The sequence below is a fragment of the Leucoraja erinacea genome, chromosome 2 (genome assembly GCF_028641065.1).
Source record: "Leucoraja erinacea ecotype New England chromosome 2, Leri_hhj_1, whole genome shotgun sequence".
NCBI lineage: Eukaryota > Metazoa > Chordata > Chondrichthyes > Rajiformes > Rajidae > Leucoraja > Leucoraja erinaceus.
The window spans coordinates 73,625,448-73,640,664 of record NC_073378.1 but is presented as its reverse complement, the minus strand read 5'-3'; the positions used below and the strand labels follow the sequence as shown (position 1 = coordinate 73,640,664).

At 38.5% G+C, this 15,217-nt stretch overlaps 1 protein-coding gene across 1 annotated transcript in view; it reads right to left on the bottom strand.

Annotated features, from left to right (window-relative positions):
- Positions 1 to 4,202: 4,202 nt before the first annotated feature.
- The window catches only part of LOC129711084 (uncharacterized), a 69,724-nt gene continuing 58,709 nt past the window's right edge, over positions 4,203 to 15,217 (bottom strand). Inside the window, exons 6-10 of the mRNA XM_055658471.1 lie at positions 14,832 to 14,926; positions 13,818 to 13,925; positions 12,923 to 12,984; positions 11,419 to 12,055; positions 4,203 to 8,838 (exon numbers count right to left, since the gene is read on the bottom strand). Of these exons, the coding sequence (XP_055514446.1) occupies positions 8,354 to 8,838; positions 11,419 to 12,055; positions 12,923 to 12,984; positions 13,818 to 13,925; positions 14,832 to 14,926 (1,387 nt within the window). The 3' untranslated portion in view covers positions 4,203 to 8,353. The remainder of the gene's footprint in view (positions 8,839 to 11,418; positions 12,056 to 12,922; positions 12,985 to 13,817; positions 13,926 to 14,831; positions 14,927 to 15,217) is intronic.

Sequence of the window (15,217 nt, the reverse complement as noted above, 5' to 3'; positions counted from 1 at the left end):
AGTAATTCAACAGTTTATGATGTGAATAGAGATATACAGATGTACTGTACATGCTACACTGGTACTTCAAAAACAGCCCAGACTTGTAAAAGGACTCAATTCAAGCTGGATTCCATTCATGACGTTGGATTTTATGTGCCAATTACAGCTGTGAGGATGGGTTGCGGTGGAAAAAAAAGTGTGTTTATGGTAGATTTTGAGAAACAAACCACTTCACTGCACAGTGCATGTTAATGGACAAACAGATTTACTTTAGCCTTTGCAACTTCTATTAGATTCAGAAACAAGTAACGGCAGTCCTGGTAAAATTAACTTCTTTAAAGCTTGCTATGATTAGCCTTCCATAGAAAAACTAACAGAAATTACTTCATCATTTATCTACATTGTAAATTCGATATAAGAAAGGCCAGGAACTTGATCTTCCCACAAATCATGAGAGACTACACGTTAAAAAGTCTTTGACTGTAAGTTGCCTTGAAACATCTTGAGAATCAGAAAGGTGCCCAAAATAGAAAATTCTTTCTTTATTTTGGCTCTGTTATATTTATGGACTTCAAATACATAAATACCATATAATACTTCAGAATGGGCTATATTACTGTGTTACAATCCATGGAGAAAGGTTTAAATCTCACCATAGCACAGGCATTTCAAACAAGTTAACTAAATATTAAAGATTTAAAAATTAGGATTGTTGTGAAAACCCAACTTGTTTACTGAAGTGCTTTTGGGAAGCTTGTCATTTCATAACCAGTAACTCCAGAGACTTAGCAATATGCTTGATGTGACTTGGCAAATGTCATGAATGAATCCATTCAAATAGTTGCAAATTATTCTCTCTTTTATAAGAAAATCATACTGTTAATTATTTCAAGAAACCAGTAAATGGATTTTAATGTGAACAGATTAACCAATTTAGTGATTTATATATTTATGTCTAATGCTTTCACAACCCTCTGATGTCTGTTACTGTTTCACAACCAATGGAGTAGCTACTGTTGTAACATAAAGAAACAGTAATAAATATGTACGAAGCAGGCGCCTAGAAATAGCAAGATAACCAGGCAATTCTATGTCAACACGATGTCAACATCTGGAAGAATTCACTACTCTACTTCAAATTGCCACTTTAGATATTTTAATTATCCAGATTGAAGACCTTTTATCAAACTCTTGCTTTTCCACAGATACCGCCTGACCTGTATTCATTACTACTCCCTATGTCCAGACTGGAGCCCAGTCCGGAATGGAACTTGCACACCTGACTTTCTGATTCTAGCACGAGGGTGCTGCCACAGGGGCCAATACATTTGTCCTTGGTTGAAAATCCTTCCAAAATTCTATCCCAGTTCCTTAAAGACAAAAAATAGATGTAAAGTACAAGGTCCAGCTGCTGGTATATTATTCTTTCAGCAGAAAACGAGAGCATTTTGGTTACAAAGGTTCATCTTGTTAGAACTTGTGCAACTGCATGAGCAAATTACAGGTGAATGTTCTTTTAGTGATACATAAATACAAGTTCAAAAACTTGTAGTTCTGGTGAAAGGTCATCTTATTTTATCTTGATCTGATAAGGTCAAATTATTTTTCCTCTCTGTAGATAGTCATAGATTTATAGACATATAGCATGGAATAGGGAAGATTCAAACAAGAGGACATGACTTCAGAATTAAGGGACAGAAGTTTAGGGGTAACATGAGGGGGAACTTCTTTACTCAGAGAGTGGTAGCGGTGTGGAATGAGCTTCCAGTGGAAGTGGTGGAGGCAGGTTCGTTGGTATAATTTAAAAATAAATTGGATAGGCATATGGATGAGAAGGGAATGGAGGGTTATGGTATGAGTGCAGGCAGGTGGGACTAAGGGAAAAAAGTTGTTCGGCACGGACTTGTAGGGCCGAGATGGCCTGTTTCCGTGCTGTAATTGTTATATGGTTATATGTTATAAGCAGGCCCTTCAGCCTAACTTGTCTAGGTCAAACAGGTTGTCTACCTGAGCTGGTCCCATTTGCTTATATTTGAGCCATTCCATCTAAACTTTTTCAATCCATGTACCTGTATGTTATAATTGTACCTGGCTCTACAACTTCCTCTTTCATTACCACCTTCCTCTGTGGAAAACCTTGTTCTCTGATTCCCTTTAAATCTTTCCCCTCTCACCTTAAACATATGCACTCTAAGTTTAGACACCTACCCTGGGAAAAAGGCTGTGGCCATTCATCTTATCAATTCCTCCAATGATTTTATAAACCTCAATTTGCTTATCCCCCAGCTTCTGCCATAGAGTGATAAAGTGTGGAAACAGGCCCTTCAGCCCAACTTGCCCACACAGGCCAACATGTCCCAGCTATACTAGTCCCACCTGCCTGCGCTTGGTCTATATCCCTCCAAACCTGTCCTATCCATGTACCTGTCAAACTGTTTCTTAAATGATAGGATAGTCCCAGCATCAACTACCTCATCTGGCAGCTTGTTCCATACACCGACCACCCTTTGTGTGATAAAGTAACCTCTTGGATTTCTATTAAATCTATTCCTTTCACCTTGAACCTATGTTCTCTGGTCCTCGATTACCCGACTATGGGCAAGAGACTGTGCATCTCCCCGATCTATCTCTCTCATGATGTTGTACACCTCTATAAGATCACCCCTCCTGCGCTCCAAGGAATAAAGACCCAGCCTTCTCAACCGCTTCCTATAGCACGCACCCTCTAGTCCTGGCAACATCCTCATGAATCTTTTCTGAACCCTTTCAAGCTTGATATCTTTCCTATAACATGGTGCCCAGAACTGAACACAATATTCTAAATACGGTCTCACCAATGTCTTATACTGTCGCCCCAGGAAATATAGCCCCATCCTAGATAGACACAAAATGCTGCAGTAACTCAGCGGGACAAGTAACATCTCTGGAGAAAAAGAGTAGCAATCAGATACTGAAAGTGTTCAGCATTTAATACCTGAAATTTTGGAAATGTTTAAAATGTCGTTAAATAGAGACTTGATTTGGGAGCAGCCACTGATTATTGAATACATTTTAGTATTATTAATGTAGGTCATTAGGCTTTCTTTTAATCATATCAATGGTTTTAAGTGCATTTCATTGTACACACAATTACACCTGTATATTGAAAATTAATTGTGCTGCTTTTGTGTTTCACACATTATATTCTCAGAACATTTATAAGAAAAAAGGTAAAACACAATACAAATCAGATTCTTCAGTTTATATACAACATGCAAACTTTGTCCGACTAATAATACAGCCCACTGTATTCTATTTTGTAGCGCAACATTTATCATAATTAATCAATGTTATGAAGCAAGTGGCACTGACCCTGGATACCATGTGATGTGTGACAGAAATTGAGAGCAGACATCGAATCATTGAAATTTACACAATACAGGGATGACAAACCAGTGGAAATGTTGATCCTAATTCATGGTCTCTAGTTTCACAAGCTATGGCACATCAGATGAGTCTCTGCCTCACCAATTACCTTGCAAACAATGAGTGGCCCATCCCCTGCATCCTCCGAGTGAAAATAAATGCTCCTCAACATTTTTCTAATGTTTCCTTCAATTACCTTAAATCTATGCCTATTAATTGTTTTAACCTTTTCTAAAGAAAGCAGTGTTCATATCATCCCATCTTGATCTTTTATAATTTTTTAAACTTTAGTTAAATTTTGTCTTGGCATCCCATGTTCTCTAAAAGACAGATGCCCAGAAACTCAACTTGATTGGCAGATATTCACAAGAACACATTTAGTCATCCTACTTTGTCACAGAATATAGAGGGATTTAGCTGTTATTATGCAAGAATTACAAAAGATTAGAAGGCAAATACAGTGGTTAAGAAGGCATAGGGCAGATTGACTTGAAATGCAAGTGGTTTGGTGTTTATGAATGGGTATTATTAAAATTGTTCAGGGTACTGGCGAGGCTACATCTGGAGAATCAGTCTGAAGAATGGTCTCAACCCAAAACATCACCTATTCCTTTTCTCCAGAGATTTCTGACTCCAGCTTTCTGTGTCTATGTTCGGGAGGATAGAGAATAGTTTTAGAACACTTATTTATGAAAGTATATACTAAAGTCCAAAAGTGATTCACTAGGTTAATTCTAGAAATAAGAATGCTGTCCTAACATAAATTGCTAAAGAAATTAGATCTTGTCAGTGTCCAATATGTGGTAACCCTTTGCATACTTTGTGTACGGTATGCAAAACAACGAATTTCATGAGGGAAATAGATAGGGTTCTTCTCCTTATCGAGTCCACACACAAGATTAGAAGTTGTTCAGCCAGAGCTGAACACACTTCTCGATATCTGCATACAATGGTGTCTGTCTTGCGCTTCTTGTGCGTGGGGGTGGAAAGATTGGTGAAACAGGGCCGCGACGTGAACGCTCTTTCCTTGACTCCAATAGATAGGATGAATGCACACAGTTGTTTTCCCAGGGTTCATTAATCAATAACTAGGGTGTATAAGTTTAAGGTATGATGGAAAATATTTAAAGGGAATCTGAGAGGCAACTTTTTCCACGCAGAGGGCGGTACATTAATGAAATTATCATTAATATGACACTCGTCATTCCAGGATAATCACTAGTTGACACAAATTCGTGTGTATCAGAATTTAATACAGCATAAACACTGTTGTTAATCCAACAATTCATATTCTAACAAATGTTTTTCACAAAACTGTTAATTTGTATTTCAATCATTTAACTAACAGTCAGTGCACAAAACAAATATTTCAGGCCAAGTGTCTCAAACTCTTCATTCAACTCACAGCCAATCAAATATGATTGTCCCACCAATTCTCAGCTATAAGATCATAATTTACGCTCTTCTCACAACCACTTGTGAAGTGATAACTTTAATTCATAAAAGTTCTCATTGGCAGTTCTCATGCTCAACCATGCATCATGTTCAATCATGCATATTTTTTGACAAATAATAAAATAATAGATTTGATAAATTCACATTGGCACATCTAATTTGTCTTTAGCTTTTAATGTGTAAATTGTGCATCATATGTTGTGTATAAGTGCCCCTTGTTTTAATCAACCATCATTCAGTTCATTTTATAAACTATACAAACTGTCTAAATGATGCGAGAAGAGTACCATGCATTTCAGCATCCCTACAAGCGCATGCAAACATAGGTCTACTGCACAGTAGAGAGATTTGTGTTTATATACAGTGCCCTCCATAATGTTTGGGACACAGCAATGTCATGTAAATGAAAGTAGTCATGTTTAGTATTTTGTTGCATATCCTTTGCATGCAATGACTGCTTGAGGTCTGCAATTCATGAACATCATCAGTTGTTGGGTCTTCTCTGGTGATGCTCTGCCAGGCCTGTATTGCAGCCATCTTCAGCTTATGCTTGTTTTGGGGGCTAGTCACTCTCACTTTTCTCTTCAGCATATAAAAGGCATGCTCAATTGGGTTCAGATCGGGTGATTTACTTGGCCACTCAAGAATTTACCATTATTTAGCTTCCTCCTTTGTTACTTTAGCAGTATGTTTGGGATCATTGTATTGCTGTAGAATGAACCATCGACAAATGAGTTTTGAGGCATTTGTTTGAACTTGAGCACATAGGATGTGTCCATACATTTCAGAATTTGTTATGCAACTACCATCAGCAGTTGTATCTTTAATGAAGATAAGTGAGCCAGTACCTTGAGCGACCATACATGCCCAGGCCATAACACCCCCTACCACCGTGTTTCACAGATGAGGTGTTATGCTTTGGATCTTGGGCAGTTCATTCTCTCCTCCATACTTTGCTCTTGCCATCACTCTGATATAAGTTAACTGTGGTTGCTCTTTTAAGTACTTGGCAAACTGTAACCTGACGATCCTATTTTTGCGGCTAACCAGTGGTTTGCATCTTGCAGTGTAGCCTTTGTATTTCTGTTTATGAAGTTTTCTGCATACAGTGGCCATTGGCAAATCCACACCTGACTCCTGAAGAGTGTTTCTGATCTGTCAGACAGGTGTTTGGGGATTTTTCTTTATTATCGAGAGAATTCTTCCATCATCAGCTGTGGAGGTCTTCCTTGGCCTGCCAGTCCCTTTGCGATTAGTAAGCTCACCAGTGCTCTCTTTCTTCTTAATGACGTTCCAAACAGATTATTTTGGTAAGCCTAAGGTTTGGTTGATGTCTCTAACAATTTTATTCTTGTTTCCCAGTCTCATAATGGTTTATTTGACTTTCATTGGCACAACTTTGGTCCTCATGTTGATAAACAGCAACACAAATTTCCAAAGGTGATGGAAAGACTGTAAGAAAGACTAGGTGCTGAGAGCTCTCTTATACCTGCATCAAGGAGGCAATTAAACACATCTGAGCAATTACAAACGCCTCTGAAGCCATGTGTCCCAAAACATTATGGTACCCCGAAATGGGGGGACTATGTATAATCACAGCTGTAATTTCTACATGGTGAAACCAAAATGTATAAAAATACCCTTTAATAAAACCTGACAATGTGCACTTTAACCACATGTGATTTTTTTTCTATTATAAATCTCAAATTGTGGAGTACAGAGGTAAATAAATAAATGATGGTTCTTTTTCGCAAACATTATGGAGGGCACTGTAAGAATCCTAAAGTTTTCCAACTTGATATCAGCATTCACTTCTCAAAGTTTTCAAGGATCACTATCTGCTGCTAAACTGTTCATGATATTCTTTGTCAAAAGGACAAATGGGCAGTAGTTACAAAGGACTGTGCCAGTGTTGTTTGTGTGTATAATGCTGAGCATTCAGCCCTAGATTAAGCTCTGTACATGTGGTTTTGTGATGAGTCTGCAAAACATGTTGCTATTAATGATGACATCATGATCACAAAAGCTACATCTTTTGATAACAAAATGAACATTGATTCAGATTTTTTTTTCCACACAATATCAAACATCAGTCACTTACAGACAGTCAACATAGTCAGTTACCTCCGTGATCATAAAATTTAATAATATGCCATATGCAAGGCGTAACAGACTGCCATATTAACAAGAATTGACAGTTATGGAACAAACTACCAATGGACATGGTCAAAGCAGGTACAATAACAATATGTGAAAGTCATTTGAACTGATGCATGAATAAGAAAAGTTGAGTGGGATATGGGTCAAAAGTGAGCAAATGTTACCAGTGTAAAATGGCATCTCAGTCGACAATAAAAGCATATCAGTATAATTTTTACTAGCAGGGGGACCTGTAATTTATTATAAACCATTTCTAAACGTTATCTTATCTGTGGCCTTTTCAAATACTTGTGGGAGATACTTGCCATCAAATCTTACACTGCCAAGCAAAAAGTTATTGTTTCTCTTCGAGAAAGCATTAAATTATCCAAATCCCTTTGATGTACACTGATACTATTGTTATGCTACTTCACTGATATTCTTTTTATTAGATCATAAAAATCTTGTATGAAGGTAAAATGTTCAAGTAGTGCATCATTGTAAAAAAGAATGCAAGTATACAATAAAGTGATAGGCGTAGGCCACTCGGTCCATAAAGCCTGCCCTGCTCTTCAATATGATCTCGGTTGATCTGCACTATGCGGCATCTTCTGTTCTACCCATAGCCCACAATTCATCAAACTTTCGTAAAATTTCCTATTTCCTCTTTATGTACCCCCAGTAGGCTCGGCTCCACAAGTCACTGGAGGTACTAAATGAGTAGAAAATCCGAGAAATTCAGACATCTCTGTTTTTAAATGACTGTACTTTCTCCTGCAACTGTGTTCCCTCATTTGAGATTCTCTTACCAGTGGAAACAACTGAACATCTGCTCGGCATTTCTCCTCATAATCTTGTACATGTGCACCCACCATCAAATGTGCTTTTATGGTGGACTTTTAATTTCTGAAATTGTATTTCTGAATCTTTCAGCCTCTTTTACAGTCCCTCTTCAACTTGAAGGTATTTCTTAAAACTTGCTTTTATGGCAAAACTTGTGGTCAACAGTCCTTATAACTCATTATACTTGGCAGCATTCAGATTGTACTTCGTAATGTTCCTATGCAGCCTCTTTGGATATTTAAAGGTGCCGCACAGATTTTAGCTGCTGCTATTATAGTCCTGAATTTTGAATTAAACTTTATCCTTGCATATTTGTTGCGACACAATAATCCCAATCTGGCAGTAAAGATGGCAAAGAAAAAACAAAAACGTTCAGGTAACGTTAAAACAAGCAAACTAATTTCCTTTACCTCCAGTATCTAGAAATAAAAAGTATTTGCATCTTTTTCAAAATGTTAATGTACTTTGTTAATTGTTAAAGTACTTTGTTAAGAACTGCAATGTAGCATTTTGAGCTGAGGAGTTCTGCTCATTGATTTTCTTCCTCTTTTGGTAAATGTTCCGATTTTCCATCTTCTTGCATAGGAAAAGTGTTTAATCTGGAATGGCAGGAACATTCCTGGTTTACTGTTCCATCAGTAAGGACCGAAGGTTCTTCCAAGCTTTGCCTGCTCTTTATTTGCTCTTGAATTGGAAAGTTGACTTGATGGTCAGTAAGACTAGTTTGTTCTTCTTGCACGGGGAAAGGCATAACAGGCAATCCTGTGTCTGTTTCAAAACCCCACATACTGCCTGATTTCTCCTCTTTGTCAGAGAACCTGTGAATTCTTCTAAAATGTTCTCCTTTGTCTTTGTTTTCTGTGGCAATTTTTGTTCTATCATTTACACCTCCTTTGTTGCCCTCATCTGTACCATTTTTCACTTTGACAATTACATTGAAAATGACTGAACCACCAGCACTCGATACTGACTGGCCACTGGTATTATACTTCATGTTACTTCCACGTGAAAAGCCTAGAATTAAGGAAAAAAAAGTTTAATGTAGACTCAGTTTATTGTTTTAAATATACCAACAACTAATTTTCATACAGTTTCATTTATTTTATAGTAAATTATAATGAGATATTGAAGGAAGATGTTTCATGGAATTTTTGCAATTTTATATATTTTTTATGCTTCTGAATAGCAGGAAAAGTTTAGACACTGATCAAAAGATTTTGCACTGCATTTTCATGAGGGAAACTTGTCTGGCCTGCAAGATAATATGATTTATTTTCATTTGTTCTTGGGATGTGGATGTTATTGATAACAGAGGAGATTTACTAGAATGTTGCCTGGGTTTCAGCAACTAAGTTACAGAGAAAGGTTGAACAAGTTTGGTCTTTATTCTTTGGAGGGCAGAATGTTAAGGGGGGACTTGATAGAGGTCTTTAAAATGATGAGAGGGATAGACAGGGTTGACGTGGATAAGCTTTTCCCATTGAGAGTAGAGAAGATTCAAACAAGAGGACGTGATTTCAGAATTAAGGGACAGAAGTTTAGGGGTAACATGAGGGGGAACTTCTTTACTCAGAGAGTGGTAGCTGTGTGGAATGAGCTTCCAGTGGAAGTGGTGGAGGCAGGTTCGATTTTATCATTTAAAAATAAATTGGATGGGTATATGGACGGGAAAGGAATGGAGGGTTATGGTCTGAGTGCAGGTAGATGGGACTAGGGGAAAATAAGTGTTCGGCATGGAGTAGAAGGGCCGAGTTGGCCTGTTTCCGTGCTGTAATTGTTTTATGGTTATATGGTTATAATGTCAGTATTAATTATCTGCTGCTAATTTACCAGTGGCAGCACCAGTGGCAACTGAACGTCAACAATCTTATGTCAGCTTTCATATAAGGGACAGACCAGATACATTTTGTTCCCCGAGGACATTAGTGAACCAGGTAAGCTTTTGCAAAAATTCATTAAACTCATGACACCATTACTTAGACAACCTTTTTTCAAAATAAATCTCATAGATGTGAATTTAAATTCTCCAGCTATCATCGTTGGAAATGGCATCATGGTGCATTATTAGCTGAATACTTAACCGCTTATAACAATATCCTCTTATGTAAGTCATTGGCATTGAACAGGGCTTCACCAATTGTGTTCAGGATGCTCTCTGTCAACAAACTTCAACTTCTTAATCAGATATGGTAAAAGGCAAAGGAGAATTCGTAACAAGACCCCACTCAGCAAAACCTTGGCCAGTATTAAAACTCAACATGGTGGCGCAGTGGTAGAGATGCTGCCTTACAGGGTTTCCAGTGTCAGAGATCCAGGTTCGATCCTGGCGGCGGGTGCTTGTCTGTATGAAGTTTGTATGTTCTCCCCATGACCTGCGTGGGTTTTCTCCGAGAAGTTCAGTTTCCTCCCACATTCCAAAGACGTTCAGATTTGTAGGTTATTTTACTTGGTATAAATGCAAAAATTGTCCCTAGTGTAGGATAGTGTCAATGTGTGGGGATCGCTGGTCGGTGTGGACTCGGTGGGCCGAAGGGCTTGTTTCTACGCTATATCTCTAAACTAAACTAAACTTAGCCAGAATGAGTAAAGACGCAAAGGGAAGTGGAGGACACCAAAAGCTGGAAATAATTGCCAGCATCCAGTGGCAAATGATGGTAAAAAAAAATTAACACAATGAGCTAGAAATCATTTCAGCCCATGTTGTTTGCTCCAGGAAATTGATTCCATTTGCTAAACTGGAGAAAAGGAACAGGTAACGTTTTGGATCGAGACCTTTCTTCAGATTGAAAGTTGGGGATAGGAAAATTAGAGGTATGAAAAGGTACATAACAAATCAGACCTCTAGTATTCATACCACTGGGTTGTAAGCTGCCCAAGCGAAATATGAGGTGCTGTTCTTCCAATTTACTTGTGGCCTCACTCTGAGAGTGGAGGAGGCCCAGGGCAGAAAGGTCAGTATGGGAATAGGAAGGGGAGTTAAAATATTTGGCAATTGGGAGATCACATTGGCCAAGCTGGACTGAGCGAAGGTGTTCAGCGAAATGATTGCCCAGTCTGCACTTTGTCTCACTGATATACAGTGTAGGAGCCCACATCGAGAACAGCAGATACAGTGGATGAGGTTGGAGGACGTGCAAGTGAATATCTGTTTCTTCTACCCCAGCTCCATTTTACTGTCATGTTTCCACATCCCTTGATTCCTATAATAGTCTGAAGTCTATTGATCTCTATTTTGAATGAACTCCAATGACCAAACCGCCACAGCCCTCCTGGGTAGGGAATTCCAATTAGCAACCCACTTCAAAGTGAAGAAATTTATCTTCATCCCAGTTCCAAATGGCTTGCACCTTATCTTATGACTGACCCCTGATTCTATTCTACTCATACAAGAGAAACATCCACTCCACCATGGTTTTGTTGTGCCTTTAATTTTGCGGGTTTAAGTGAGATATGGGCAGGAGATATAATGTGACATAGATGAGTTATGATAGTACAAGGCAGAGAAGGCTGACTTAATCATGTTCTTACTTATTAAGTGCTGATACTTCTGTGTTTGTTTTAAACAAAGTTTCTTAAATAAACAGGTTAACTTACCCGTTGGCACTGAATTTGTTGAATCGTGTCTATTTTCATCACCAGGATTGGTTTGGGCAGAACTATTGTTGCTAGAATCAAGCCTATCAATGTTCTCAGCCTTCTGGGTAGAGCTGGAAGAGTTACTTTGACAATACAAATTACAATCATGCTTTGGAGTACAGTATATGCCTGATTGAGTAGAGCACAACAGAATTGTACTGTCCGAGGCCGGACCTTTTTTTGGGCCGTTTCTGAAGGGACAGACACGGTTTCTGATTTCTAATGTGGATGAGTCACTGTGAATTGACTCCTCCATCTCACAGCCCACAGACAACAGAGGGTTTAGTGAAGTTCCACTGTTCCCATTGGCCACAACAATTGTGTTGGAACCTCCTCCTTCACTTCTAATATATTTTGCAACATCTGGAATTTCCTTTGGGATCTTTGGGGAAAGTTTGGTAGTCGACAGGGTCTCACCTCCGCAGTAAGGATTCCACAGAGGGTTACAATCTGGACATTCTGCTAATGTACAGAATATGGAACCATTGTTTTGATCAGTTTTCTCCACCAGATTTTTATGTTGCAGAAATAACTTGCTCTCCGGATCCCAATTATGGTCATCAGCTTTAATCACTGGATCCAAAGGAGGATATCCCTGGAAAATAACAGAAACTCGTCAGATGGCATGGCAGGAAAAGTACAAGTGAATAGAAGTGATGCTTTAACATGACAGGCACAGGATTTTCAGGATGAAAGCAGGATTCCACCTAGAAGGTGATGACACCCCTTTGTGAAGTCCCAGGTCACCTTTCACTGCTCCACTCCAATGAATGAATGCTTCTTCCAGCAGAAACCTCACCCTGCAAGTCACACCCAGCATAACCTGCCTACAAAGTATTCAGCTGCAGCAGGTTAAATGCAATGGGGCCAACAGTCCAGAGTTCTGGGTTAGGAATTTTGAGAGATGAATTTGTTGAATTACATCAATCTGGAATGAAAACTTAGGATCAGTAAGGGTGATTATTCAAAACTTGTCTAGTTCATAGACCTCATTTAGAAAATAAATCTCTTCTCCTTGTTTGGTCCTGATTCACAGCAATGGGGTTGGCAGTTCTGAAATTAGTGGGAGTGAGAGTGGGTAATGTGCTGATGTAGATTTTGAATAGGTTTACAGATGGTAGGAATAAGTAGCTAATTTTCAGGTTTGGTGACTGAGACCACTGAGGCAGTCATAATTATATTGAATGATTGGGCAGGGATGAGGGGCTGACCATCTTCTGTATTCCTTCTTTTGTATCTTATGTTCAGGATTAACAGTTCAAGGACACTAGGGGTGCATGACAAATACTGGCTTGCCAAATATTCTAATTCCTGTGCATAAATATAAAACACTAAGAGCCATGTAACCATGTCCCTGACTCTTCCGCCCCTTTGTTGCCTCCTCTTGCTGCAGCAACATCTCAACCTGACTACTGCCGGGCATTCCACTTTCAAACCTTAGGCTCCCATCTGGCAAGCTTACCTCATTTCTCTTTCTCCCGCTAATACTGCACCAGGCATTAGCAAATCTTAGTTGAACAGAATCTGTATTAAGGTAAATAAATTTTATCATCAAACACTAGTACATGACACAACTTAACATCAGCAGTAATCCTATTTATCTTCAGGCCATTAATAGTATAAGGTACAAAGAAAATAAAAGTGGTCCCACTTCATTTACAAAGGTAGTAGTTATTTGGTCTGGTGCACTAATGACAATCTTTGATGGAATAAGCACAATAAAACATATTAACTGATGTAACAAACTAAGTTGAGTCCTGGGAATGGCAGTTTTTTTGCATGAGGAGAGATTAAAAAGACCGGGCCTATCCTATTTTCATCCCAGAATAATTGCCATAGAAAAGTACTAAGTTCTTACAAATCTGGATTGGGGAGATGATTTTTCTTCTGGTTGGTGGTTGAGCAAATTCAATAAACGAGTACTACCAGCCCAATAACCAGTTAATAAAGTTTAAGAGTAATGCTGATGCGATAAACCATAAGTTGTGGTGCATTTCATCCATTAAGATACCATGATGGCACAAGAAACAATTAACTAAGAACCCATCATTGATAGGAATTTCTGCTGTTGAGGTATGTGCTGTCAACAGGGGTCAGCAGAGATCAGCTCCTCAGACTTCCATAATCCTGGATTCTTGATTCTCTGACAATGCACTTCATAAAATATTTTAATGCTTGTAAAGTGCATTCGCTGATAAAGGGCACAATGAAAATACAGATGTTATTTCTGTCAAAGAAAGCTAGGCAGAGGAAGCTTTTCTGAGGAATGCCCCGTCTCTTGTTCTACGGCGTGGAACATGCGTGTAATTTAAAAATTATTCAAAATGTTTGTGAAACGAGACATTATCTCAAAATACCTGTTAAAGTTGTCAGAGTCTTTCTGTGGGATATTATGGCACAGATAAACACTGCAAGTATTGTACATCCACATGCAAGGCCCACAACAATGGTCAACATTGTATCATCTATGATGGAAGGAGAGCAAGGTTATAATTGAATGTACCTCAGTACATCCAGTGTAAATAATGCATAAATCAAATATGTGATGTAGCAATGGTTTGACCTCCACCTTTGAAATTTACTTTTGTTCTCTTCATTGAAATAAAATCTCAGTACATATGCATTGCTGCATATTACATTCACTGCAGATAACAGAGAATAATGGATGATAGAATCCTAGTAACAGGGAGGTACAGTCAGAAGAAGGCATGAGGAATATTTTCTACATCGGCTGGGGCACAGAACATGAGAGCAGGAATGTTGTGGTAAAGTATTGGAAAGGGCACAGCTAGAATATTGTGTGTATTTCTGGTTGCCACATGATAGAAAGGATGTGTATGTTCTGGTGAGGATGAAAAGAGATTCCTCAGAATGTTGCCGTTATGAAAAATGAGAATGGATTGGCTGGATTTGTCTTCCTTGGAGGGAAGAAGTATGATGGAGGATCTGACTTTAAGTGTAAAAATTAGAAGGGGCATAGATAAGGTGGATAATGAGAAACACTTAGTCGTGTTCAATATTATCAGTAAGCATAGGTTCAAGGTAAGAGTCAAGAAATCTAGAGACAATTTGAGTAAGTGTTTCACATGCAGAAGGTGGATAAAATCTGGAAGGCATCGCTTGAGAAGATGGTAGAGACAGGACAAAGCATTTAAATGAACACTTCAAATGCCATGATGTAGAAAGCTACCAACTGATGATGGAAAATGGGATTAGATAAGTGCTTGGTGGCTGGCATGGGCACAGTGGGGCAAGGGGCCAGTTCCCGTGGCATATGGCTCAATTTTATGGTTCACTGTGGACATCTATTACAAAGTAGAACCCTAAATGATAGATTTATCATCAAGCCACATACATTTTATATTCTCTACCTGAACTGAGTAATGTTGATGCAGCAAATTCGATGCACACAGCATCAGCCGTAGTGTTGCCAGGTACTTTTTCCATTAGTCCAAGGAGTGTGCAACTATGGAAAATGAAGTGTTTTTTTTGTCAAATTATGTACCTTTATTATCCAAAACAATACTTTTACTATAAGCATATAGATAAAAAATACCTAAATTAATTGCAATTTAATTCCTGTGAATTTGAGGAGGAATGTTTCCATGCAGTCCGGAGACTGGAACAGGGTGTGTAATCGATGATATTACAGAGAGGCAAAAGGATAGCTTTTGATGTGGCAGTGATATGAGGTTCAAAGCGTCTCTGAAGTCAAGCACAACATAGAATAGAATAGTTTCTTTATTGTCATTGTAAC